General features: G+C 41.7%; 1 protein-coding gene and 1 long non-coding RNA gene across 15 annotated transcripts in view; one reads left to right on the top strand and one right to left on the bottom strand.

Annotated features, from left to right (window-relative positions):
- LOC134356174 (uncharacterized) overlaps window positions 1-26,206 on the bottom strand; it is a 59,423-nt gene that overhangs the window by 644 nt on the left and 32,573 nt on the right. For 2 of the 4 annotated variants that reach the window (XR_010020296.1, XR_010020293.1), the window contains exons 2-6: window positions 24,450-24,614; window positions 18,171-18,405; window positions 12,268-12,327; window positions 12,074-12,161; window positions 171-239 (exon numbers count right to left, since the gene is read on the bottom strand). This is a non-coding gene — a long non-coding RNA (uncharacterized LOC134356174). The remainder of the gene's footprint in view (window positions 1-170; window positions 240-12,073; window positions 12,162-12,267; window positions 12,328-18,170; window positions 18,406-24,449; window positions 24,615-26,206) is intronic. The other 2 variants (XR_010020294.1, XR_010020295.1) reach the window with 2 other exon arrangements.
- chd9 (chromodomain helicase DNA binding protein 9) overlaps window positions 1-26,206 on the top strand; it is a 279,147-nt gene that overhangs the window by 240,543 nt on the left and 12,398 nt on the right. For 8 of the 11 annotated variants that reach the window (XM_063066866.1, XM_063066863.1, XM_063066864.1 and 5 more), the window contains 6 exons: window positions 1,176-1,384; window positions 6,896-7,789; window positions 10,046-10,206; window positions 10,366-10,638; window positions 13,974-14,390; window positions 22,968-23,165. In XM_063066866.1, coding sequence (XP_062922936.1) covers window positions 1,176-1,384; window positions 6,896-7,789; window positions 10,046-10,206; window positions 10,366-10,638; window positions 13,974-14,390; window positions 22,968-23,165 — 2,152 coding nt within the window. The remainder of the gene's footprint in view (window positions 1-1,175; window positions 1,385-6,895; window positions 7,790-10,045; window positions 10,207-10,365; window positions 10,639-13,973; window positions 14,391-22,967; window positions 23,166-26,206) is intronic. The other 3 variants (XM_063066872.1, XM_063066868.1, XM_063066874.1) reach the window with 1 other exon arrangement.

Here is a 26,206-nt window from a genome sequence, read left to right as displayed (position 1 = left end):
TGAAAGTGTTAAAAGTTAAATGAATCTGGCCCATCACCATTGTTTTATTGACAGCTTTGAATGAGAGGTGGAAAGTGTGTTGTCAGTATTCTCTGATGCTCAGAAATTTTCTGGATACTAAATAAACTACTGTGCCTTAGAAGCTGGGTATTCTGAGGAAGGTAACTTACCTCCTGAACCCATAAAGCCATGAATAAAGAATGTGATAGAATACTTATGATTTGCCTGGAAAGGTACACCTGGAACAAAATATAAAAATAACGTAATGCCCATTCAGTCATTTATTAATTGTTTTGAAACCTACACAAGACACACAAATATTTTTGCCAGTTTTATATATTTGCACTATTGTAACATTGCAGTGATCTTTCTCTTTACTGCTCCCACTATAAAGTTTGAGTTTTTTTCTTCTAATAGTCCACCCCTTAAGCACCAACTCTGAATTTCCACCCAAGAATGTAAGCACATGACAGCTTTGAGGTACTCTGTGTTTTACCTCCAAGTTCAGACGTCACCAGGCCCATTCTGAGAGGTTTAACACTCAGTAGTTATCATTATTAAAGCTGAGAACAGTTCACATAGTTAACTGCTGTTACCCATCACAACAGCTTATTTTAAGGCAATGAGACAGAAAGAAGCCAACTCTGATCATCGGGGACTTTCATCCTTTAGAACTATATCAGCACTAAGCAGAAATCCTGTGCAATTATGCAGGTAGAACCATGTCATGGTGATGAAATACTATATACATAAAGTGTGATAGACATTGCTCACTGGATGATCTGTCTAATTCTCTGGCATTTAAACAAAAGTGAATTTATCAGCCTGGTGCTCAATGGCACTATGCAAGGAAACAGCTTCCTCTGGACAATTCATTGTCCATCCCCCACTGCTGGATTTTTAACTGGAGCTGATACTGTCTGAATCCCAGAACATTTAGGGGTTCCTAGACACTGAATTACCCATAACCCTGAATATCCATTTTTAAGTATAACATTGTCAATTCATAATGTAATATGGTTTAAGATTTAGTAGATTTTACAAATTGACTTCCCCCTCTGTAAGCAAAAGGGCTCATGTTTTTAAAAACATTATCAGAAAGACAATTGAATAATTGAAGAAAATTAACAGTTAAGATGCAGGCAATTGCAGTTAATCCATGTCCTTTCTACCAGGTGGACGAGGCGAGAAGAGGCTGATTTTTACAGAGTCGTGTCTACTTTTGGTGTTGTTTATGATCCAGACAAGCAAAAATTTGATTGGACCAAGTTCCGAGCTATAGCCAGATTGAATAAGAAGACAGATGAGAGTTTGCAGAAGTATCTTTATGCTTTCGTTGCCATGTGTCGAAGAGTTTGTCGTCTTCCCCCCAAAGAGAAAGAAGGTACAGCTAATAACGATTGACTTCATTAGCAATAATAAGACAATGTCCTTTCAGAACTGTGATACATTGTCAACAATGCAAGTAAAAGGTAGTTTTTAAGAAGGATTTAGAGTACACTGGAAGGTAATTGCACAGTACAGCAAAGCAACTGGTCCTTTGGCCTAATGAGTCCATGCTGACCGTGGCGCCAACAGCTAATCTCAATGTCCTGTGTTCGGGATATATCTCTCTAGTTACTTAAATTTTACTGTTCTATCTGCTTCAGCCATTTCTTCTGGTAGTTTGTTCTATATACTCCCCACACTCTGCGTGAAGAACTTGTACCTCAGCTCACTTTTAACTCTTCCCGCTCACCCCAAATCAATGCCACCTAGTTTTGGCCTCCCCTACACATATTTCTGCTTCTGATAATTGTAACTAGAGTCACTCCATATTCTACATTCCAAGCAGTAAAGGCCTAGCCTGGCCAACCTCTCCCTGTAACTCGGGCCCTCTAGTCCCCGGCAACATGCTCATAAATCTGTTCTGCACTCATTCCAACTTAACCAGATCTTTCCGATAACAAGGTCACCAGAACTGTACACAGACCAAGTGCGGTCTCACCAACGACTTGTACAAGTGCAACAAAATGTCCCAGCTCCGGTACTCAAAAGCCCTGGCGGATCAAGGCCAGGGTGCTAAGTAGACATCGTTTTCATTGCCCTGTCTGCCTGTGACACCACTTCCAGTGAAATATGCATTCATATCTGTCATTACGAAGCCAGGGTACTCAGAAGCAACTAAAAACAACTAGTGTAGAGACCATAAGATACGGGAGCAGAATTAGGCTATTTGACCCATTGAATCTGTTCTGTCATTCTACTATGGTTGATTGTTAACCCCCTCAATCCCATTTATCTGCCATCTCTCTGTAACCTCAGACACCCTTAATAATAAAGAATCTATCAATCTCCACTTGAAATATACACAATGACATGGCTTCCACAACCATCCATGGCAGTGAATTCCACAGATTCACCACCCTCTGGCTAAAAAAAAAACTTTTCCTCCTCTCTGTCCTACAGCGATGTCCTGATGTCCTTATATTCTGAGGCTGTGCTCTCTGGTACTAAACACCCCCACTATAGAAAACACCCTCTCCCCATGCACTCTACCTAGGCCTTTCATAATTAATAGGTTTCAGTGCAGTCCCCCTCCCCTGCTTCATTCTTCTAAACTCCAGCAGATACAGGACTAGAGCCATCAAATGCTCCTCATTATTAACCCTTTTATTCCCAGGATCATTCTCAATGAACCTTCTCTGGACTCTCATTTCGTAGATTAGGGGCCTTAAACTGTCACCTGTATTTCATTTGCCACATCCTTGTCCATTCTCCTAACCTGTCCAAGTCCTTCTGCAGACACTTACGTCCTCATCACTACCTGCCCCTCCGCCTATCTTTTCATCCGCAAACCTGACCACAACGCCATCAATTCCGTCATCCACATCATTGACATACAGCATGAAAAGAAGCGGTCCCAACACTGATCCCCTGCGGAACATCACTAGTCACTGGCAGCTAACCAGAAAGGGCTCCTTTTATTCCCACTTTTTGTCTCCGGCTAGTCAGCAAACGTCTGTCCATGCTAGTGTCTTCCTTTAATACAATGGGCTCTTATTAAGCAGTCTCATGCACAGCATCTTGATAAAGGCCTTCTGGAAGTCCAGCTAAGAAACATTCATTGACTCTGCTTTGTCTATCCCGCTTGCTATTTCCTCAATTCCAACAGAATTGTTAAGCAAGATTTCCCCTTAAAGAAACCATGCTGACTTTGGCCTATTTTATCATGTGCCTCCTGAAACCTCATCCTTATTAATGGACTCCAACATCTTCCCAACCACTGAAGTCAGGCCAAATGGACTTTAATGTCCTTTTCTTCTGCCTCCTTCCCTTCTTGAAGGGTGGATTGACATTTGAAATTTTCCAGTCTTGCGGAACCATTCTAGAACCTAGTGATTCTTGAAATGTCATTACTAATGCCTCCACAATCTCTTTAGATGCCTCTTTTAGACCCATGAGATGTAGTCCATCTGCTCCAGGTGAATTATCTACCTTAAGAACTTACAGCTTTCCAAGTACCTTCTCCTTAGCAACTACATGCACTTCTGACCTTGACACAGTTTTTGGCATACTGCTGGTGTTTTCCATAGTGGATACTGACCTATTGAGCTCATCTGCCATTTCTTTAACCCCCATTACTACCTCTCCAGCATCATTTTCCAGCAGTCCAACCCTTTCTTTTACTCTTAATATATCTTCAAAATCTTTTGCTATCCTCTTTTATGTTATTGACTAGATTACCTTCATATTTCATCTTTTCTCTCCTTATTGCTATTTTAGTGGTTTTTGTTGGATTTTAAAAGCTTCCAAATCCGCTGTCTTCCCACAAATTTTCGCGATATTATTTACCGTCTTTTTTTACTTCTATGCTATCTTTGACTTCTCTTGACAGCCACAGTTGCTTTGTCCTCCCTTTTGAATATTTCTTTGGAATTAAATTATCCTGTGCCTTCTGAATTGCTCCCAGAAACTCCAGCCATTCTGCTCTGCCATCACCCCTGCTAGTGTCCCCTTCCAATCAAGTTTGGCCAGCTCCTCCCTCGTGCCTCTGTAATTCCCTTTACTTACGTAACGCTGATATTTCTGATTTTAGCTTTTCCATTTCAAACTGCAGGGTGAATTCTGTCATATTATCACTGCCTCCCAAAGGTTGCTTCACCTTAAGGTCCCTAATCAAATCAGTTTCATTACACAACACCCAATCCAGAATAACTGATTCCCTTGTGGGCTCAACCATAAACGGTTCTAAAAAGCCATTTCAAAAGCATTCTACAAATCCCTTCTCTTGGGATCCAGCGCCAACCCCCCCCGCCCCCCCCCCCACCATCCTGGTTACTGTCGGAGGTGTGTGTATATATATATATATGTAGGCCTCCAACAGTAGCCAGGATGATGGGGGGGTGGTGGTGTACAAATTTCAATAGGTGATATATATAACTCCAAATTTCAATAGGTGATTGAGATATATATATATATATATATATATATATATATATAAAAAACTCCATCAGGGATTTTTTTTTCCCTTGCTGTTTCTTAACTCTACGCACAAGGATTCTACATCTTCTGTCCCTTCTTTCTAAGGATTAATTTAATTTTTTTTTTACCAATAAAGCTACCCCACTCCCTCCGCCCACCTGCCTGTTGTTCCGATAGGATGTGCATCACTGGATGTTAAGCTCCCAACTGTGATCTTCTTTCAGCCGCAACCCAGTGATGCAGACAATGCAATGCCACCAGTTTCTGACTGCGTTACAGGATCAGCTACTTTATTCCGTTTATTGCTTGCATTCAGTCCTATATTCACCAGCATTTTCAATTTTGCCTCCATATTACTGGAAGTTAAACTCTTAACTCTTTCTAAACTTGTATTTTTCTTTCTTCTGGAGACTCTCCTAACCTCTCCTATATTCTCCTTCCCTTTTACTTTATCCTCATTTCCAAATTGCTGAACTTCCCCCGCCCCCCCCCCCCCCAGTATTTAGTTTAAAGCCCTATTTATACGATTCGCCAGGACCCTGGTCCTAGCACAGTTCAGGTGGAGCCCATCCCATGGGAACAGCTCCTTCCTTCCCCATTACTGGTGCCACTGTCCCATGAATTCAAATCCAATTCTCACACACTAATCTTTGAGCCATGCATTTTGCTCTCCGATCCTATTATCCCTTTGCCAATTTGTGCATGGCTCAGGTAACAATCCAGAGATTAGAAACATAGAAAACCTACTGCACAATACAGGCACTTCGGCCCACAAAACTGTGCCGAACATGTCCTTACCTTAGAAATTACCCAGGGTTACCCATAGCCCTCTATTTTTCTAAGCTCCAGCAGTCTCTTAAAAGACCCTATCCACTCCATCACCGTCACCGGCAGCCCATTCCACGCACTCACCACTCTGCGTAAAAAAAACTTACCCCAATATCTCCTCTGTACCTACTTCTAAGCACCTTAAAACTGCGCCCTCTCGTGCTAGCCATTTCAGCCCTGGGAAAAAGCCTCTGACTAACCACACGATCAGTGCCTCTCATTATCTTATACACCTCTATCAGGTCACCCCGCATCCTCCGTCGCTCCAAGGAGAAAAGGCCGAGTTCACTCAACCTATTCTCATAAGGCATGCCCCCCAATCCAGGCAACGTCCTTGTAAATCTCCTCTGCACCCTTTCTATGGTTTCCACATCCTTCCTGTAGTGAGCTGACTAGAAATGAGCACAGTACTCCAAGTGGGGTCTGACCAGGATCCTATATAGCTGTAACATTACATCTCGGCTCCTAAACTCAATCCCACGATTGATGAAGGTGAATGCACCATATGCCTCCTTAACCACAGAATCAACCTGCGTATCTGCTTTGGGTGTCCTATGGACTCAAACTCCAAGATCCCTCTGATCCCCCACACTGCCAAGAGTCTTACCATTAATACTACATTCTGCCATCATATTTGACCTACCAAGATTATTACATGTTTGGTTCTGTATTTTAATTTAGCCTCTATCCACTCAAATTCTCAGCAGAGCCTCTTTCCTTGTTCTTCCTAATTCGATGGTATTCACAACAGCTGGATCATAACCCCCCCTCCACTCAAATTCCTGTGCAGGTCAGCTGAGATGTTCTGAATCGAGACACCAGGCAGACAACACAACCCTGGGACCCTCAACCCTTGTAACAGAGAATTGTGTCTGTTCCCCTGACTATACTATCCTCAACAACAACTGAATTTCTCTTCTCTACCCCCCCATGGTTCAGTTGCTCATCATTCCTACATCCCCCGCTCTCAGCCTCACAGGGAGCAACAATCTCAGACCTTCCATGCCAGCTCAAGGTCTGAGGGTCCTCCAGCACCACCTGTGGAATCCCCCGGCCGGCTTCACTTACGGTCATACCCTCTGGTCTCTGGGCACAGAGCATGACTGTTGAAGCAACACACATCAAAGTTGCTGGTGAACGCCCCAGGCAACCTTGATGTGTGTTGCTTGAATTTCCAGCATCTGCAGAATTCCTTGTGTTTGCATGACTATGATTTTATTTTGTCCCAGTGGAACAGAACAGAATCTCGCTGTCTCGGCAATCGGTTGATTAGGATTTAAGCATGAGTTGATAGAGCATTAAACCTGGTCTCTAGGCTCTCCGTGCAGCAAAACTTCGGAGCTGTCAGAGTTCCCCAAACCAGCTTTGCTGTGGTTTCCATGGTTAGAGAAAGGGAAGTGAAAGCAGTGCGAGCATGCTGAACCTCCTCAACACTGGGAGCAGAGCAGTAAATTTCATCAGAATATGTAACAGCTGCTGCAGTTGATAGTAATTCATGAATTATATAGTTCAAATATATAATAAAATTGTTGCTGGGATATTTTAATTGCTGAGCATTTCAGACCAAGGGATTAAATTGCTAAAAGCATTTTTTTTACTGCAGAACTTCTCGATCCACCCATTTTCATACAACCTATCACAGAAGAGCGAGCTTCCAGGACACTGTATCGGATTGAGCTGCTCCGAAAAGTGCGGGAACAAGTTCTTCGCCACCCACAACTTGACGAGCGGATAAAACTCTGCCAGCCGGGCCCAGACTTGCCTGAGTGGTGGGAGAGCGGAAAGCATGATAAGGAATTACTCATTGGAGCAGCCAAGCATGGCGTCAGCAAGACTGATTACCATATTTTCTGCGATTCTGAGCTATCCTTCATGTTAGCCCAGAGAAACAGTAGCCAGAACAAAATAGCCCAGTCGAGAAGTTCAACGCCACTCTTGCATCATCAGTACCCATCTTCTTCCTCGCCTCTGCATTTGCAGCCCAAGGTGCAGGATAAAAAAAGTCAGCCTGACACTGAAAGTGTAAAATGTGAAAAGAACGCTGTTGTCAAGAAGGAACCACCAGATTCGTCTGATGATGAGGTTACAATGGACGTTGAAGTTAAGAGTAAAGTGAAATCGCATTTCAACTTGCAGGTGCAGAACAGGTTAGACAAGAAAGCTGGCATTAAGTTGGACCCTGATCCTGATGGGTGTATGGTTGCAGCAAGGACTCAGCCCCTAACACCAAACTCAGTGCTCAACAAACGAAAAGCAAACCGACAACGTTCGGACTCAAGCTCTGACTCAGAGTCGGACTCTGACAATTCTTCGTCATCGTCACCTTCGTCATCCTCTTCGTCATCCTCGTCCCAGTCTTCATCTTCCTCTTCATCCTCGTCGTCGTCATCGTCATCCTCTTCGTCCTCATCATCCTCGTCCTCTTCCTCCTCATCGTCGTCGTCCTCTTCTGATGATAGCGATAGTGATAGCGATGATAAGCAGACCACAGCAGGTAGTAAGTACCTCTTGTTAAAGACTCTGTTTCAGCAAGTCAGGTCACATTCAAAATGGAATGCAGAAATGTTCCTTTGAATATAAGCCAAACTTCAGCCTATAAGATATTACTTTTTTGGATATGATAGCCATTAATTCATTTAAATAGCACTCGCCTGCCATCTAAAACTCTGGAATCTCTTTTAGATGTATGAACAGTCTGAAACTTGAGCATATACATAAAACGGACTGTTTTTCTTTGTCACCATTATTGCTTCACAGAAAAGTATGTCAATGCCTGAGGATTTTGTGATACAAGTATTTAGGCACTGCAAGAAGGTCTGATACACATGAGCAATTACTACTATTATTATTGCAGTTATGATGGTTTTATATTGGCAATAAAATGATCTATATTTTAAACCAGCCAAGGCAACGTGTTGTGTCCTTGAGCAAGGCACTTAATCACACATTGCTCTGCGACGACACTGGTGCCAAGCTGTATGGGTCCTAATGCCCTTCCCTTGGACAACATTGGTGTCGTGGACAGGGGAGACTTGCAGCATGGGCAACTGTTGGTCTTCCATACAACCTTGCCCAGGCCTGTGCCCTGGAGAGTGAAGACTTTCCAGCCGCAGATCCATGGTCTCGCAAGACTAAGGGATGCCTTTGCCTTTTTTTAAAAAAATTTTAAATAATGAAAAATGAGTGAAGTCTCCATCAGTCAGGGTTGACTGAGTTGCATCCCAGCTGTCTAGATATGTAAGCCTGGGCTGTAGATAAGGAGAGCAAGCTGTTGCCCATGTAACAAGCTCGGCCTCTCCACGCATTTGATGAACCAATGGAACGGCAGAGACCGATACAGTTTGGTACCAGCAGCATCTCAGGAGTTGCCAGTCAGTGTTGAACTCAACATAGGGACTCCAGCTCCAGATCTTTCCCTCAGGGTTTAATTCTGAAGCCTTCCCCGTGAGTGGTTGTAGCCGCAAGGCAGCAGAGGTTTGAGATCGGAGTTTTCCTTCTCCCAGATGAGCTGCCAACCATAGCTGATGAGCCCCATCTGCCCGAAGCAACTGGTTTTAAGCTGCCAGTAACCTGCCTTTGCCCCTTCTCCTGTCAGTAGAAACAGTTCTTCTGGGCTTAGTAGCTAAGCCACATGTGAAGGCCAGGAGCTGGACTTGATTGTCAGAGGCTATTTGAGACGCACGCCATTGGGAGCATTCTAAGTAGTGAGAGCTTGTCCCCATTACCACCCCCGGCTATAACAACCTTAAGGAACCATAATGAAAAGTACTGCGGAGGATATATTACTATATGTCTCGCGTCACCTTAACTGATACGAGCTACCAGTGATGGTAATATAGGTAACCACCAATCTTAATTAACAAGGCAGTGGTATGCCAGAATAAGAAATTACACAACTCTTGCTCAAGGTGGCCATTGTTCACATTTAACAGTTGTTGCGCCTGTAAAGCAGATATATATATATATTCTTTTTCTCTCTCTCTCCTTTTTCTCCCTCTGGCCCTCCCACTACTTCCCCATCCTCTGGGCTTCACCCCTCCCCCTTTCTTTCTCCCTGGGCCTCCCGTCCCATGATCCTCTCATATCCCTTTTGCCAATCAACTGTCCAGCTCTTGGCTCCATCCCTCCCCCTCCTGTCTTCTCCTATCATTTTGGATCTCCCCCTCCCCCTCCCACTTTCAAATCTTTTACTAGCTTTTCTTTCAGTTAGTCCTGACGAAGGCTCTCGGCCCGAAATGTCAACTGTACCTCTTCCTAGAGGTGCTGACTGGCCTGCTGCATTCACCAGTAACTTTTATGTGTGTTGCTTGAAATTCCAGCATCTGCAGATTTCCTCGTGTGAAGCAGATTTTGTTTTTCTGTTCAGCATTTATTGTTTTGCCGAAATACAGAGAGAAAAAAAAAATCTAAGCACTTGTAGCACAGGGTAGCAAAGTATTTTATAATGGAGGTAATGTGTACGCTGCCAAAGTCATTTTTGTTTCTTCAGGTCAGGGAGGAGGAGGATTGTATACCTGTGATAATCCATAGTTGAGCAGAACACAGACATTTTCTTTTTGCTGGGAAAAAATGAAAGGTAGCAGAGAAGTCCGGCTAATATCAGGGTATAAATATTGTCACCTATAATTAGAATTGTAACATCTCTGCATAATTGACAACGTAACAACTTGCAGTTTTTAATCTTGACATAGCATAGGAGAGCATTAGGGTTGAGAGACTATTTTAACACAAAATCACTTGTATTTCCCTTAAGGTAAAGCACCACAGCACTTGAAGCCCTATGATGAAGATAGTGTAGCATCTCTCAGTATTGCACATGATGAAACACAGGACAGCTTTCTACCAGACAGTGGAAAGCCTGATACCCAGTTCCTGCAAGAAAGGCATAGGTTTGCTGCCTCCTGCTGGCCAAAGGTGAGCACTGGAACTAACAGCCACATTTTGAAGTAGTCAAGTTGCGTTGTTACAAACTGAATGTGCCTTCGTTTCTGATTTAAGACAGTATTTTACAGGATAAAGATTTTTGGGATAAAGTTGTGTAAACTTGCAAATATACTTATTCTTTTTATGTAGGATCGTGTAATGATCAACAGAATTGACAGCATATGCCATGCAGTGTTGAAAGGAAATTGGATTCCATCAAGAAGAAGTTACGATTACAACGCTGTGACATCTTCTTATACAACAAAATTACTTGATAGCCCTTCTGCCATGGGAGATTTCAGCGATTCTGCTGTTGTCACATCAGGAAGCCAAGGCGTTAAAGAAGATAATTCTCTTTTGTCGCAGTTCACAAAGGTGAAGAAGCATGTGCGAGAAAAGGAGTTTACAGTGAAAATCAATGACGTATGTTCATTTTTATTACTGTTAGATCTGATTCTAATTGCAGATCTTTGCAGTGTGCAGCATGCTACTCCGCATCTGGCTGCCAGCAGCGTTTTCACTCTGAACTACTTCCTTCGCACACTTTATATACATTATTCCTTTGTGCTTTAACCATTATTAATTTTAAAGTATATTTATTTAGATGTGAGCTGTGTTTGTGATGCCCACCATTGAAAACTTTGTTTCTGCTTTTTCCTTCTGCAATTCTGAAGGCTTTTCTAGCAATAGTGCTTACTTAATGCTTCGCATTTGTGGTTTCTGCTACTTGAAGGCATTGAACACAGGGATCTTTCAGCTAATACAATATATCATTTGGTTTTGATTGAAGGTTGTTGACACCGCATGATGTGTTGTAGTAAATGCAGAAAACCCTTTTTTTTCTTTTTGAAATCTTGGCTTTTTAAGTCTGCTTTTGTTTTCTTAATAAATAAGCATGATCAGTTTTTTGCCCAATATCATGATCGGCATTTGATGTTGGAATGTCTGACACAAAGCAGGTGCCAAGTTGGTGATTTCTCCAGCAATGGGAGGAGCTCCATTGTTTGTTAGCACATGTAGTGTGCAATCACACTTGCTAATTATTTTAATATTTCAAAATCTGCATGGCAGCTGACCTTTTCTGACAAGGTATTCGCGAAGCTCTCCAAATTCAAAAACTACTTTGAATTTTCAAAAAAAGCAACCACCTTTCTCTCCTCAGTCTCTGGGTATTCTCATAAGCCTATGATCGAAAGCATGATTAAGTTTCACTTACAAATCAGAAAGGTTTATTTCTGAACAATAATCTTTCATACATTTTCTTAGATTTTCACCAACTTTAGATTTAGAAAGTAACGTACTATCCAAATTTTTATCTGTATTGTAAATGGCATGATTTATTCACTTAACGATGCAATTGATTGAAAGCTTCATTTGAAGCACTGTGTTCATCAAATTTGGGAAGATGTGTATCATTTTATTCAGCAATTTCCAGAATTTACATCAATGTAAAGACATTATATGTTGAAATTAATAATTTAAAGCATTTTGTTTTCCTTGCATCATTTTGAATATGAGCTTAAAGAACCATACCCTACAAGGCATCTGATAAGACTAGAAGTGGAATTATCCTCAACAACTCAATTTTGCTCAACTTGAACACATTAATGCCCTCCCCTGTAATGTATATTTCTATGATTTTGAATGTGATTGCCAACTGTAGACTTTGGAAAGACTTTATAATTTATAATCATCAACTGACTTTATAATTTAACATCGCCCCTTACCTTGGGCCACCCACCACGCCCTCTCTTATTGTGGATTGCCCACTCACACCACTTGGTAAGAAAACAGATAGATATTTGAATGAATGACTTTTCAACTGTGCAGCGAAGAGTCTTTTATTTCCATCACTTACATTTTTTTTAAATCACCTGTGATTGTTTTCCTCAATTACTTTGGGAGATCAGTCCTTTACTTCGGATAATGCTGATGGTTAAGTAAACCTAAAAATGAATGACATAATTACATTGAATAAGTGCTGAAGGCATTGGAGAGCCAGCTAATTGCTGTTTCAAAGTTCAAAGTAAAATTTGTTACCAGTGTACGTACATCTTACCACGTACAACCACGAGATTCTTTTTCTGCAGGCAGAGATCTATAGAACAGTAACTGTAAACAGGATCAATGAACAACAAACTGTGCAAATGTAAATATAAGTAAATAGCAATAAATAACAAGCATGACATAACAAGATAAATAGTCCTTAAAGTGAGACCATCGGTTGTGGGAACACCAGAAGTAGAATGAGTGTAGTTATCCCCTTTTGTTCAAGTGCCTGATGGTTGAGGGGGTAGTAATTGTTTTTGAACCTGGTGGTGCGAATCCTGAGGTACTTATACCTTCTACCTGATGACTGCAGCGAGAAAAGTGCATGGCCTGGGTGGTGAGGTTCTTTGATGATCGATGCTGCTTTTCTACGCCAATGTTTCATGTAGATGTTCTCAATGGTTGGGAGGGTTTACCTGTGATGAATTGGGTTGAACCCACTACCTTTTGTAGGATTTTCCATTCAAAGGCATTGGTGTTCCCATACCAGGCCGTAATGCCGCCAGTCAGCACAATTTCCACCATGCATTTATAGAAGTTTTCCAAGGTTTCTGATGACATGCCGAAAATCTGCAGACTCCTGAGGAAGTAGAGGTGTTGTGCTTTCTTTGCAATTATATTTATGTGATAAGTCCAGGACAGGTCCTCTGAAATAGTGACACCCAGGAATTTAAAGTTACTGACCCCCTCCACCTTCGATCCTCCAATGATTACTGACTCATGGACCTCTGGTTTCCCTTGCATGAAGTCCACAATTAGTTTCTCGGTCTTGCTCACAGTGAGTGAGAGGTTATTGTTATGAGCCCTTTTTGGCCAATTTTGCAATTTCCCTCCTGTATGCTGATTTGTCATCCCCTTTGATACAGCCCACAACAGTGGTGTCATCAGCAAACTTGTACATGGTGTTGGAGCTTTAATTAGCCAAACAGTCATAGGTGTAAATTGAATAGAACAGGGGGCTAAACACACATTCCTGTGGTGCTCCTGTGTTGATAAAGATTGTGGGTTTGTGGAGATGTCTGTTTGCTACAATACAGAATATTCTTCATACAGCAAGCCTGTAAAAGGGGCTGCCCACACATTGCATTCCCACGTGTGCCAAATAATCAAAGAGAAAAGTCAATCTGACCAAGAATAGAGATCCACTGGTAGATCTTTTCCACTTGCTGTCAGTTGAGACATGCAATGTGGACCAGAAAAAGCTTTCAAAAACATGCAAAAGAAAAAAAAAGAACATGAAGAATATAATAATTCCGAAGTCACAAGAATTTATCTTGATATCTCAGTAATTCCATTATATTTAATAATTATTCATGAATAGTTAATATTCAATTTTTGACAGAACTCTGTCTAAACTGGGCATAAAGAAAGGTCATTTGGATGAGAAAGCAGACTACGACATAGGGCACCAATGTCAAAGAATAAACGAATTGGATAAAGTTGACAAATATGATAATAATTCCTTTTGCTTCAACTGTATCATTAGTAATTATAACTGGATGTTTAAAATATTACTAATTTACAAACGTACTCGTACCCACTTTCTTAAAGGTTGTTTGTAATGTAATTGGTGTGCTTGTGTTCATCTAAACATAATTCAATTTGTCTGTGGTCTCCAGCTACCAAGACAACTAGGCTTTAGCTGGTAGACCTAAAGTTGATGTCTATCATTGTAAAGCCATTTTTATTATTGCCATTTGTTTCAATAGGAAAGTGGATTGAAGTTAACTTTTCAGAAGCAAAGACTCACTCAGAAGAGAGCTCGAGAGACTGAGGAAGGAACTTCAGATCAGCATCAGTATATGGCACAGCTGCACGACTTGTACTCTACTCCTGACAGCAGTCAAGAATTGGCTGTGGACTTCTCAAAGTCTTTAATGGGAGCTGGGAGCTCCATTCCCTTGTCATCCTCAGTGGTATTCAATACCAGTTTACCTGGCAGCATCTCCACAGCGATCCCCCATCCTAAATCAGCATTAGCAGGTGCTTCTCAGCAGATCACAGGACACTGCACAAATGGAATCCTATTGGATGCCCAGCCAATTGTTAAAAAGAGAAGGGGAAGAAAAAAGAATGTGGAAGGATTGGACAATCTTTTCATGAACCGGAACAAATCATTACAACCTGTAAGTCTGCTTTTATATTGTAATATCATTCACAGAAGTTATTTATAGAAATAAATTTAATGATGCAACTTAACTGCTAATGTTAGCAATGTAAAATTCTGTTGCCTAACTGCATGAACCTGTCTACTTTCTTTACCTTCTGTCAGACAGCATGTTCCAATGTGATTGTTTCATTGATTATGGCATGAGTCAGTCTTTGCTGACTCACTGAGTATAATTTCACTGCGATGGGAAGTAAAGCTAAAAAGTTTAGAAATAGGTAAAATATTAATCCTGTTTGAAGGTATGGACATATTGAATGAACTGTCCACCTTGTATGGTGAGTAAGGGGAGCGGGGGTGGAACTGTTCCTACAGATATGCATAAACAGTGATATTCTGTCCGCATCCATGATGATTCAGCTGGTAATTCAGTCGAAAATGTCGGGCTCGCTTTCAGGAAAAGGCAGTCAGTTTGCTACAAAGTAATCTGTGAACTTATGTGCAATGAAATTAACTTGGTTAACAAGATTAAATTGGATCAGCAAATTTGCTGATGATACAAAGATTGGAGGTGGTAGTAGACAGTGAGGAAGGTTTTCAGAGCCTGTAGAGGGACTTGGACCAGCTGGAAAAATGGGCTGAAAAATGGCGGATGGAGTTTAATACAGACAAGTGTGAGGTATTGCACGTTGGAAGGACAAACCAAGGTAGAACATACGGGGTTAATGGTAAGGCACTGAGGAGTGCAGTGGAACAGAGGGATCTGGGAATACAGATACAACATTCCCTAAAAGTGTCGTCACAGGTAGATAGGGTCGTAAAGAGAGCTTTTGGTACATTGGCCTTTATTAATCAAAGTATTGAGTATAAGAGCTGGAATGTTATGATGAGGTTGTATAAGGCATTGGTGAGGCCGAATCTGGAGTATTGTGTTCAGTTTTGGTCACCAAATTACAGGAAGGATATAAATAAGGTTGAAAGAGTGCAGAGAAGGTTTACAAGGATGTTGCCGGGACTTGAGAAGCTCAGTTACAGAGAAAGGTTGAATAGGTTAGGACTTTATTCCCTGGAGCGTAGAAGAATGAGGGGAGATTTGTTAGAGGTATATAAAATTATGATGGGTATAGATAGAGTGAATGCAAGCAGGCTTTTTCCACTGAGGCAAGGGGAGAAAAAAACCAGAGGACATGGGTTAAGGGTGAGGGGGGAAAAGTTTAAAGGGAACATTGGGGGGGCTTCTTCACACAGAGAGTGGTGGGAGTATGGAATGAGCTGCCAGATGAGGTGGTAAATGCGGGTTCTTTATTAACATTTAAAAATAAATTGGACAGATACATGGATGGGAGGTGTATGGAGGGATATGGTCCGTGTGCAGGTCAGTGGGACTAGGCAGAAAATGGTTCGGCACAGCCAAGAAGGGCCAAAAGGCCTGTTTCTGTGCTGTAGATTCTATGGTTTCTATGGTAAGATTTAGTCATCAAACAAATTTAGATTAAACATTTCATGATTGGTGATAATCTTTTTTAGTTCAAATAATACGAGAATTGTGCTTAATTTTAACATAGCACAGCTTTGTGGACTGAAGGGCCTGTATTGTGCTGTAGGTTTTCTATGTTTCTGTAGTTGAGGAGTTAAGGTGAGTACTGGGTCATGAGTGAATTGAATTATGAAGTAAATTCCTGTATTTAAAAAATAAAGGTTTCTCTGGAAGCTTGGGAGAGGATATGGGTAGAAAAAGTTGATGAAGGTATTGAAAAGTGGAGGATGGGAAATAAGAATAATTGAATCCGATTTCCTAGGTTATGGCTATCAGGCTCTTAGAAGTAATTGTATTTTTGGTTATTTGTGTACATTTGAGTTAGAAACAACTGGCAATTATAAGCGCAAACACGAGGAATTCTGCAGATGCTGGAAATTCAAGCAACACACATCAAAGTTGCTGGTGAACACAGCAGGCCAGGCAGTATCTCTAGGAAGAGGTACAGTCGACGTTTCGGGCTGAGACCCAGGGTTGACTGTACCTCTTCCTAGAGATGCTGCCTGGCCTGCTGCGTTCACCGGCAACTTTGATGTGTGTTGTTTGTTGGCAATTATAAGTATCCTTTAATGTAGCATCTATGTCTCAAAGCCTTTCACGTGAATGTCATTGAACAAAATATTGAAGCCAAACCATTTAAGCAAAGGCAAGGAGCCTAAGGAAGGAAATTCCAGTCATTGCTGCTTAAGCAGTTGAAGACACAAATTATGGGTAAGAGGTCACACTTTGAGAAGCACAAGTAGGTGGTTCCATCGGATAATACTATCAAGATAGGGAGGGTGAGTCTTGGTTTTAAAAAAGGGAACAAGAACACTAAAACTTGACTTGGCTGTGGCTGAACTAAGAAAATAAGGATTGGGACTAGGTCAGTGGAGGTTCAAGTGGAACAAGCTTAAACTCAAGTTGAAGTGGAATACAATGAGGAGAGCCAACTAGAAGGAGTGCTTTGAAGTTGAAACTCAAGGTAACAAACGATGAAGGCTTCAGTAGCTGAGAAATTGAGACTGAAGGGCAGAAATGTTTCTCATCATTTAGTCCCTGTCGGTCGTTTTTTTCCCATTTCCTGTACTTTCCTTGCACACTGTTTTATTACTTAAAGACTTTACTACTCTGATCATTTGAAGAACAGAAGAACAACTGATTTCCATTAGCTTCAGCTTATTCAGACCTTTGATCTCCACATCCTCTGTATTATTTCCCTGTTACCAAAACCTATAATGTTATAATCTCAATCATAATTAGACTGTTCCATGGTGGAAAAAGTCAAACCAATAATAACATTTTTATTTCCATTACTTTAGAATATCCAAGGTAATTTTGTTTTGCAAGTGCAGAGAGGAGTTGATTGTGTCTACCATTCATTATAATTCATGTTATTGCAATGTCACTGTATGTCAGTGGTGCTCATGGGTTGAAACTTGCTGGATGAAGTCTTGCATCTACTGACACTGAGCTTTATAAGTGTTGCCTATGTGAATGCAAAAAGCCGAGAATCGCTGGGCATTCTACCAATTCTGCTCCAACATTGGACTCCAAAGTAGAGGATTGGAGTTGAGTGGAGGAGCATGGGTTTACTGAATTCTCTGACACCTTCACCTTAAAATCTGCCTTTTGTCACCATAACTCTCTCTGTTCTTCCACGCTTCCTAGGGCCCTACCATTCGCCGTGCCTTATTATTCTTCCTAAAGTGCGTCACCTCAATATTAACAATACCACCAATTCTTGTGCCATCTGTAGACTTAATAATCATACCTCCTGCATTTACATCCAAATCATATAACAAATGACAGCACTGGTCCTTATGTATCCAAGAATATTAAGTTATCAGTCCTGCCTTTATTTCCATGTGTTTGTGGTAGCAGCAATATCATATTCTGATGTGCTAACCAATGCTCTGGGTTCATATGCAGTACCAGTCTGACTTGTCATATTAAAATAGATTAAGGATATAGTTCAGACCTGCATTCCTCCACTCATATCTGTTATGCGTACTGGATTATCTTGTTCACTTTTTTTATTCGTCTACAAACGAAATTTTAATCGATTGTTGAACCAGTACCTTCAGCTTCACTGTTTCTTCGTGTTCTTAGGCTGATACTACTGCCCAATTTGAGCTTCTCCACCACGATTTATCTGGAAGTTGGTGGGTTTAGGTTTTCTGGGGAGTTTCATGCAGTATCTCTGACAGCAAGGAGGATGCTGTCAGTTTACATGTGGGGCTTATTCAGGTTATTCCCCCACCCTACCCCCGGTGGACTTACCGTGTTCCATGAAAGAGGCTAGCCTTGCCTCAGAGAACCAGGCTAGTTTCTTTTGGTAACTTCCTCCCGTGGAATTGTACAAGGCAAGAAGAAGCCTTTTTAACAGGTCAGTGACGAGTGAAGTCTGCTTGTGGAGGTGGCTTCCTGCCGCAAAGTCTAGGCAACAAATCCACTGCAATCTGCAAATTTGAAGGGTCTACTCAGCTGATTAAGAAAGGTAGTTTGTCCATTTTTCCTGTAGATTTTAAAGTTAAGATTACAACTAGTGAAGATACAACCAATTATTAGTTCTGTTCATTTTTCTCCAATAATGCGCACAACATATTGTTGAAAAGTATGAAGAATGGAAGGTTAAAAAGCAGACACCAGCTTAAGGTTTATAATTTCTCAGGAGAAATGGTTATTTTTCTGGTTTGCCAGAAATTCAGGGACTGCACAATATTTGACGTTAATAGGGTAGATGCTTAGTATTACCAGAAAAGAAGATGCAAATAAGCAAAATTACTTCCAATATTTTGATGTGCTTTTGTATAAGTGAATATTTCAGTACAATAGGAACACTTATTCAGCTAGCACACTTAATATAACAAGGCTCCCAAAGGCACTTTATGGGAGTATTAGCAAACAAAATTCTAACTAAATCAAACTAAACGAAGACACTGGGCTTGCTAAGGGGAAAGAAGCTTGGTCACGGATTTAGGGTTTTAAATAGCAGTTTAAACAAGGAATGAAAAATCAAAAGATAGATAGGGATTTAAGGAGAGCAAGCCCAAGCTTGCATCCAAGGCAGCAGAAAATAATTATATCTTGGATCGTACAAGTGGCCAAAAGTGCAGAAAATGTTGCCAAGGGTTCAGCATGTTGATAAGGAAATGAAAGGCAAGATCACCTCCTCAGGAGGAACTGGTGACAGTGGAAGAGAAGGCATTGCATTTGGCTCTGGCAACATCTGGTGGTTAAGTGTAAATGGAATCGGGAGTATGCAGCTCCACCATTGTATAGTGGGAAGTTTTGGAGGAAGATGGTGTGGTCAGCCATGTTGAAGTCAGTAGGCGGGTCAAGGGAGCTTAACGTCAATTTCATGGCCCTGTTGCATGTCATTATTGACTTTGAAAAGGGTCATTTTGAGGGTGTGGTACAGATATGAACAAGACTGCATGGATTTAAACAAATTCTGGGAAAGATGGGCAATGCTGAATTATCTTTTCTGATGTAATTATGTATAGAATGATCTGTCAGGATGATATTAAACACTGCACTGCTAGGGCAAACCGGAAACCTTGGCTGACTGCAGAGACTCGTGTACTGCTTGGGGGTCAGTAAGACCCGCGATCTCCTGTGCCGTCAGGAAGGCAAAGCATGAGTATGCACAGGGAATCCACAGACACCTTTGTGTCACCAGGGACATGTGGCAAGGTATACATACCATAACCGATTACAAGTCCACCCTGCACATCAACGGCAGCAACGGCTTGAATGCTTTCTGTGCTCTATTTGACCAATTGAATGATATGACGTCAAGCCACAGCCAAGGTGAGGTGGACCCAAGCTAGGATAATCCCGCACAAAGCTGCAGATTTGGACAACTTACCTGGTCGGGTGCTGAGAGACTGTGCAGCCCAGCTGACAGAGTCTTAATCGACATCTTTACTATCTCACTGTAACAACCCACTGTCCCTGCAGGCATCAAGGCAGCAACCACTATTCTGATGTCCGAGAGAACAACGGTAACTGGCTTAAAGGATTACTGTCCAGCGGCACTGACTTCAACAATCATGAAGTGCTTTCAGCTGGTAATGGATTGGATAAAATCCCACCTTCCAGCTACAATGGACCCTTTCCAGTTCACCTGCCCCTCAAACTGGTGATGCCGTAGCCTCAGCCCTCCACTCTGTCCTGCCCAACCTAGAAACCGATGCCTCGTATGTCAGGGTAGTGTTCATCGACTTCAGCTTGGCATTTAACTCAGTCATCAATCAGAGGCTGGTGGGTAAACTGCCCTTTTTAGGACTCAACATCCCTCTCTGTAACTGGATCTTGGACTTCTTTGCAGAAAGACCCCAGTCAGTCCAAGTTGGCATCGACATCTCAAGTTCTATCACACTGAGCAGTGGTGCCACCCCAGGGTTGTGTGCTCAGCCCGCTGCTGTTCACGCTGCTGACTCACAACTGCTCTGTCAGGTTCAACTCAAACTGCACCATCAAAGTTCGCTGAGGAGGTAGAGAGAGCGAGAGAGAGGCCTGTCAAATGGTGTGAGAACAACAACCTGAGTCTCAACATGGACAAGACAAAAGAGATGATTGTGGACCTCAGGAAGGCACAGATCAACCACTCTCCATTGCACACCAATGGCTCTGCTGTAGAGAGAGTGAAGAGCACAAAGTCACTTGGGTGTGCACAGAATGGACGATGTAACCTGGACCCACAACAGCTCCCCACTAATCAAGAAGGCACAGCAGCATCTACATTTTCTGAGGAGATTCAGGCATGCAAGGCTCCCTGCCCCCATTCTTAACAACTTTCTACAGGAGCACCATTGAGAGTGTCCAGTCTGGCTGCATCATTGTGTGGTACGGAGGCTGCAGGGCATTGGACTACACGGCCCCACAGAGGACAGTAAGAACCACTGAGAGTATCATCGGGGTCTCCCTCTTCCCTAGTTGTGACATTTACTGGGTGTGTTGTGGATAGAGGGTCCAAAGCATGGTTGAAGATCCCCATCGCCCATCCCACAGTCTCTTTGACCTACTACCATCAGGAGGGAGATACAGAAGCATCAGGACTGCGGCTGTCAAACTGGGCCACAGCTTCTTCCATCAGACTGTGAGCCTAATAAATACCCTGCCACCACCGAGGTCTCGTCACTCAGACAGCGAGCTGTTTACTGTTTACCTGTGCTGCACTTTACTATGTGCATTTTGAACTATATTTTATTAACTTATAGTATAGTATTTTGGTTTATGTGCTGTGTGTGATATATGTAAGTGCGCCATGGTCCGGAGGAAAGTTATTTGGTTTGCACAGTCAGATGACGTTAAATTTGAACTTGAACCTGATAAGCAAACAAAACCTTTTCAATGTATCTTGATACACGTTCGAAAGTCTCCAACAGGTTCAAGGACTTGAGAGGAAAGGAAGGTCAGAGATGAGGCAGTAGTTTACAAGGAAGGAGGATTCAGAGTTTTTTTTTTGAGAGGGTGTTTCTGAAGGAGACAGTAAAGGTACCCCAAAGAATGGTAACGAAGTACCAGACGTAATGTCAGAAAGAAAACCGCATGGTCAATTGCTGAGTCAAAATCAGTTCATGTGAAAACAAAGTTGTGTCATAAGAGCATGGCAAGTCAAAGAGGATGCAAGGAGAGTTGGGTGGGGGGCATTTAGAGAAAATTGTGACCTCTAGGTTTGAATAAGTCAAATGAAACTTAAGATTTGTGTGTATTGAGGGTGAGGTTGTATTGGGTGGATCAGCAGAATTGGGAGATTGGATTGTCTTCGAAATCCGTGAGCTCTTTGCACTTGCTGGGGACAAGGGCAAAAGGTTATTGCCATCTGATCGAATCAGATCTGTTGATGTCTGACCGAATCAAATGACTTTCGTGTCTATTCTGCATTCGTCAGATGTAAAAGAGAAGAGATGAGGGTTACAGTCAGTGAAGAGGGTTATGGTTTTAAATGAGGTGTACATTTAATAGAGAGAATTAATCTTTGCAAGAAAATACTGTGCAATAAAGCTAGCCCATTAAGATTTAGAAAGTACAGGAATAACAGAATTAGGGAAGTGTTTCTTCCGGGAACTAATATCAAAGAACATGATAATTGGAGTGTGAAAGGAAATACAGACGTGTAGCAATGAGTGAAGATATCAGGGTTGGAAAGGATTGGAATGCTAGATTTCGAGATGAAGGGATTTGCTGAAGGTATGGGTTGAGAGTTAATATGCAGTAAGAGCTCTAATGAAAACAGTGAACTCAAAAGGAGGGAGAGCATGCAGAATTTCAATTAAATATTAGAATTCTTGAGTTTTCTCTTGCAACAAATTTTCGAGAGCAAACTTGCATTCAAACCACTGAATGTGTTTAAACAACGTCCCTACAACAATCTGTTCGATTAATACTAACTGTTCTATATTTGTGGTCCAGATCATGTTAAATCCTCTGCTATATCTTAAAGACATTCCTTGGGTCTCCTTCCTTCCTCCCATACCTTCTGTACAAGACAGCCTCAGTCATTCAATAACCTCTCATTCTGGTGCCATTCCAATTAAATCACCCTTAGTCCACTAAATCTGGTGTCTCTTTATACTTTTTACAAATAATTCTGGTTCTATATCATCACACTTCAAATGTTAGAAAACTCAGGCTCTGTAACAGTTTAAATTCTATTACTGTTGAAGTGAGGCCACTATCCACTTTGTTTTCTAAGTGGTCTTGTTAATGAATATCTCAACTGCAGTGATATGTCAACTTCTGTCTCTTTATCCTTTATCCCATCTAGGGTTAGAGTTACTTTGGTAAGGATCATGTGGTAGTCTTACTCTGTCAAAAACACACTGCTTCAATAATCTGTTTTGAAGTTAATGTCAGTTGTGTCCTGAACCTCGTTTCTGCATTCATCCTTTCTAATATTGTAATACCCACATCTCATTTGATACTGTAAATGTTGAAATTGTACATTAGTAATATTCCATTTGCCGTGAAGCTCTGTGTTACAATCTGTAAAGTATGCCGACAGCAGATATACTCCAAACTTGTTGTGTAAGCTATTGGAAATCTCTAAAGACTTATTTATGTCTGCAGGCTAATGCTGAATTTGTCAACACACAATCAGCATTTAATGCATGTCATGGGCAGTTTCATGCTGAAAGTCGTGTCTCAGTTATTAATGTGAAAGATGGCACCAGGCTCACAGGAGAAGATGCTCCAAAGAGGAAGGAACTGGAAGAGTGGCTCAAGGAACACCCAGACTACGTGACAGATGTGTCAGCCCACATTCCAGTGAGTATTTGTCTACATACCATTCAGGATAATATTTACTTTTTTTTTAAGATTATGAGAACACTCAGTCCTCGTTCATTGTCATTTAGAAATGCATGCATGGATTAAGAAATGTTACAATGTTCCTCCAGAGTGATATCACAGAAAAACAGGACAAACCAAAGACTGACACTGACAGAACCACATAATTATAACATATAGTTACAGCAGTGCAAAGCAATACCATAATTTGATAAAGAACAAACCACATGGGCACGGTAAAAAAAAGTCTCAAGTCCCGATTGACTACCAAGTCCCTGATAGCAGGCGACAAAAGGGAGAAATTCCCTGCCATAAACCTCCAGGCACCAACAACTGCCGACGCATTGGAAGCAGCCGACCACAGCTGACACTGAGTCCGTCCGTCCAAAAACTTCGAGCCTCCGACCAGCCCCTCCGATACAGCCTCCCGAGCGCCATCCTCTGCTGAGCACCTTCGACCTCGCCCCGGCCGCCGAAACAAGCAAAACCGAGGATTTGGGGCCTTCTGCTCCGGGGATTCTGGACCATGCAGTAGCAGCGGCAGCAAAGCGGGCATCTTAGAAGTTTCTCCAGATGTTCCTCCGTACTCTCACGTCTGTCTCCATCAAATCAGAATTGTGCACGGTACCCTACTTTAGGGTACCCACGATACCCTACAGATTACAGATATCATTCATCAGAGAGGCCGCGCGCGCTGCCATCTTCTCCTCCTCCTCTTTTATACAGTCAAAGCAAGAACACAGGAGAACAGGAGCACCATGAGGCTACCAGGCCCCTCAAGCCTGACCAGTGTGATCATGGCTGATCTGTGCTGGCTTCAACTCCTAGTCTGTGCCAATTCCCCATGACCCTCAATCTCATGATCTTTCAGATAATTACCTATCTCTGCTTTAAATACACCTAATGCTTTTTCCTCTATCATGCACTGCAACAAAGAATTCCCGAGATGCACTCCCTTCAGAACATAAATTTCCACACAATTAAGTTTTAAATGACCGCCCTTCCCTCATCCCCATGGTCGTCACTCTCCCAGTAGCACAAACATCTCAGCATGTAGGTTGTTAACCCCAGTAGGATCTTCTATGTTTGAATATAGACACCACCCCCGCCCCACGTTCTTATAAACCTAAAGGAATATGGACCAAAATTCATTTTAAAAATTCTCCCTGTTGAAAGACAAGGGCACATGCAGCAATTTTAAGTTGGTTATTTCTGAGGGAATATTCATTCTGTCAATGCATGCACATGCCAACATTCCCTTACTTGGCCTCTTGCTGTCACCCTTGGCCAGTCCACGTTCTATCTTCCTCTTCCCACATTGGTGCACACAAATCAAAAAGTTATAAAGTGTGATTTTTAGGTGGACCTTCAGATCCTTTTCTCAGCAAGCTCTGACAGATTTCTTGAATGCGAACATGGCACCAAAGTCTAATTTTCAAAAAGAAGACAGGTTTTCAATTTCTGCGCTTTGTTAGGTAGATACTTAATATCAAAGTTAGACACATTTTCACTGATCATCAGTGGCAGTGAATGTGGGCTGCAATCCAACCTTCTCTTGTCTGGTTTGAAGTTGGTGGTTTAATTGCAATGTCATATTTTAGCATTAGCCGAGATAATTATTGACAATGTATTTCTGAGTTCCAACCATTCAAAAATAAAACTGTTGACCTCAAAAGAACCATAGACAATTCAGCCCCTCAAATATACAATGCCAGTCTGTCTTTCCCTGTGGTATTGCAATTCTTTAAAGTACTAATCTAGTTTACTCTTTGGAAAATGTAAGCGTAGAGAAAATAGGATCAGAATAAGAAGGGGTGCTTGATGATTGTTGTAGACGGAAAGGCCTATTATCATGTTGTTTCTCTCTCTGTCTCTACTAATTGAGTGTGCCTCAACCATACAGTCAAGGTATTCCATATTTTAGTTAAACGTAAAAATATACATATTTTCCTGATGTCATCTTGAAAGGAGTTGTTGACGTAATGTTTCAGCCTTCCCCATCATACAATTCCCTAATTTTGGGGAACTTCCCATAATTCCTTTATTTACTCTCTCCAAGGTCCTTGCTTCTGTGTGAAAGCACAGTGACCTGAACTGAACACGGTGGTTCAGTTCTTACCAAACCGGTCTTTGATGAAGACTCGTCACAACTTCCTTGCTTTTCAAAGTCAATGTCGAGGTCATCGTGTTATGAGCAGGTGCAATGAAAAGTTTACTTACAGTAGCAGCACAGGCAGATAGCATCATATAAGTAGCATTCACAAAAAGCATAGTTTATCATAAATATACACATTTTTAAAACAATCAAACAAATTTGAACAAGAACCAAGGTTGATTTTAGTGTAAGGTGATCATAATATTGCTAATTGTAGTGAGTAGTGATTAGGTTTATGCTGTTTGGTTCAAGAAACAAATGGTTGAAGGGAAATACCTGCAATCATAAGAAAGGTGTGCCAGCATATTTACTTAGGAGACAAAGGTGATTCAGTTTGACACTGAACACTCTAACACTTCTGCAGATGTACTGTAGAAAGTATCCTAACAAGTCATCGCATATGTTAATGCCTAGGAATTTAAAGCTGCTGACTCTCTCCACTGCTGATCCTCCCAAAGTAGACTGGTACATATTCACTCTCTTTCCGCCTTCTGATGTCAACAAACAGCTCTTTAGTTTTACTGATGTTGAGCGAGAGGTAGTTTTTGTGGCACCAGTCTCGTTAACCAGATGACCTGTCTGGCTCCGACAAGCTGACTCATTGCCAGCTCATTCTTCCCACAACAGGAGTGTTGTCAGTGAACTTGAAGTTGACATTGGAGCTGTGCTTAGCCGCACAGTCAAGTGTGTGTCGGGGATTAAGCGTGCAGCCTTAAGGTGCACCTGTGTTGATGGTCAATGAGGAGGAGATATCATCACCAGTCCTTCCTGATTGAGGTCTGCCAATGAGTACGTCAAGTATCCACCATTTATGAAGTTACATTTTTACTGTCTTCTTAAAAGATTTTTGCATGTGTGCAATTTT

This window comes from Mobula hypostoma, chromosome 14 (genome assembly GCF_963921235.1).
Source record: "Mobula hypostoma chromosome 14, sMobHyp1.1, whole genome shotgun sequence".
Lineage (NCBI taxonomy): Eukaryota > Metazoa > Chordata > Chondrichthyes > Myliobatiformes > Myliobatidae > Mobula > Mobula hypostoma.
Note: the sequence above shows the minus strand (reverse complement) of the source record. Positions and strands in the feature narration are given on the sequence as shown.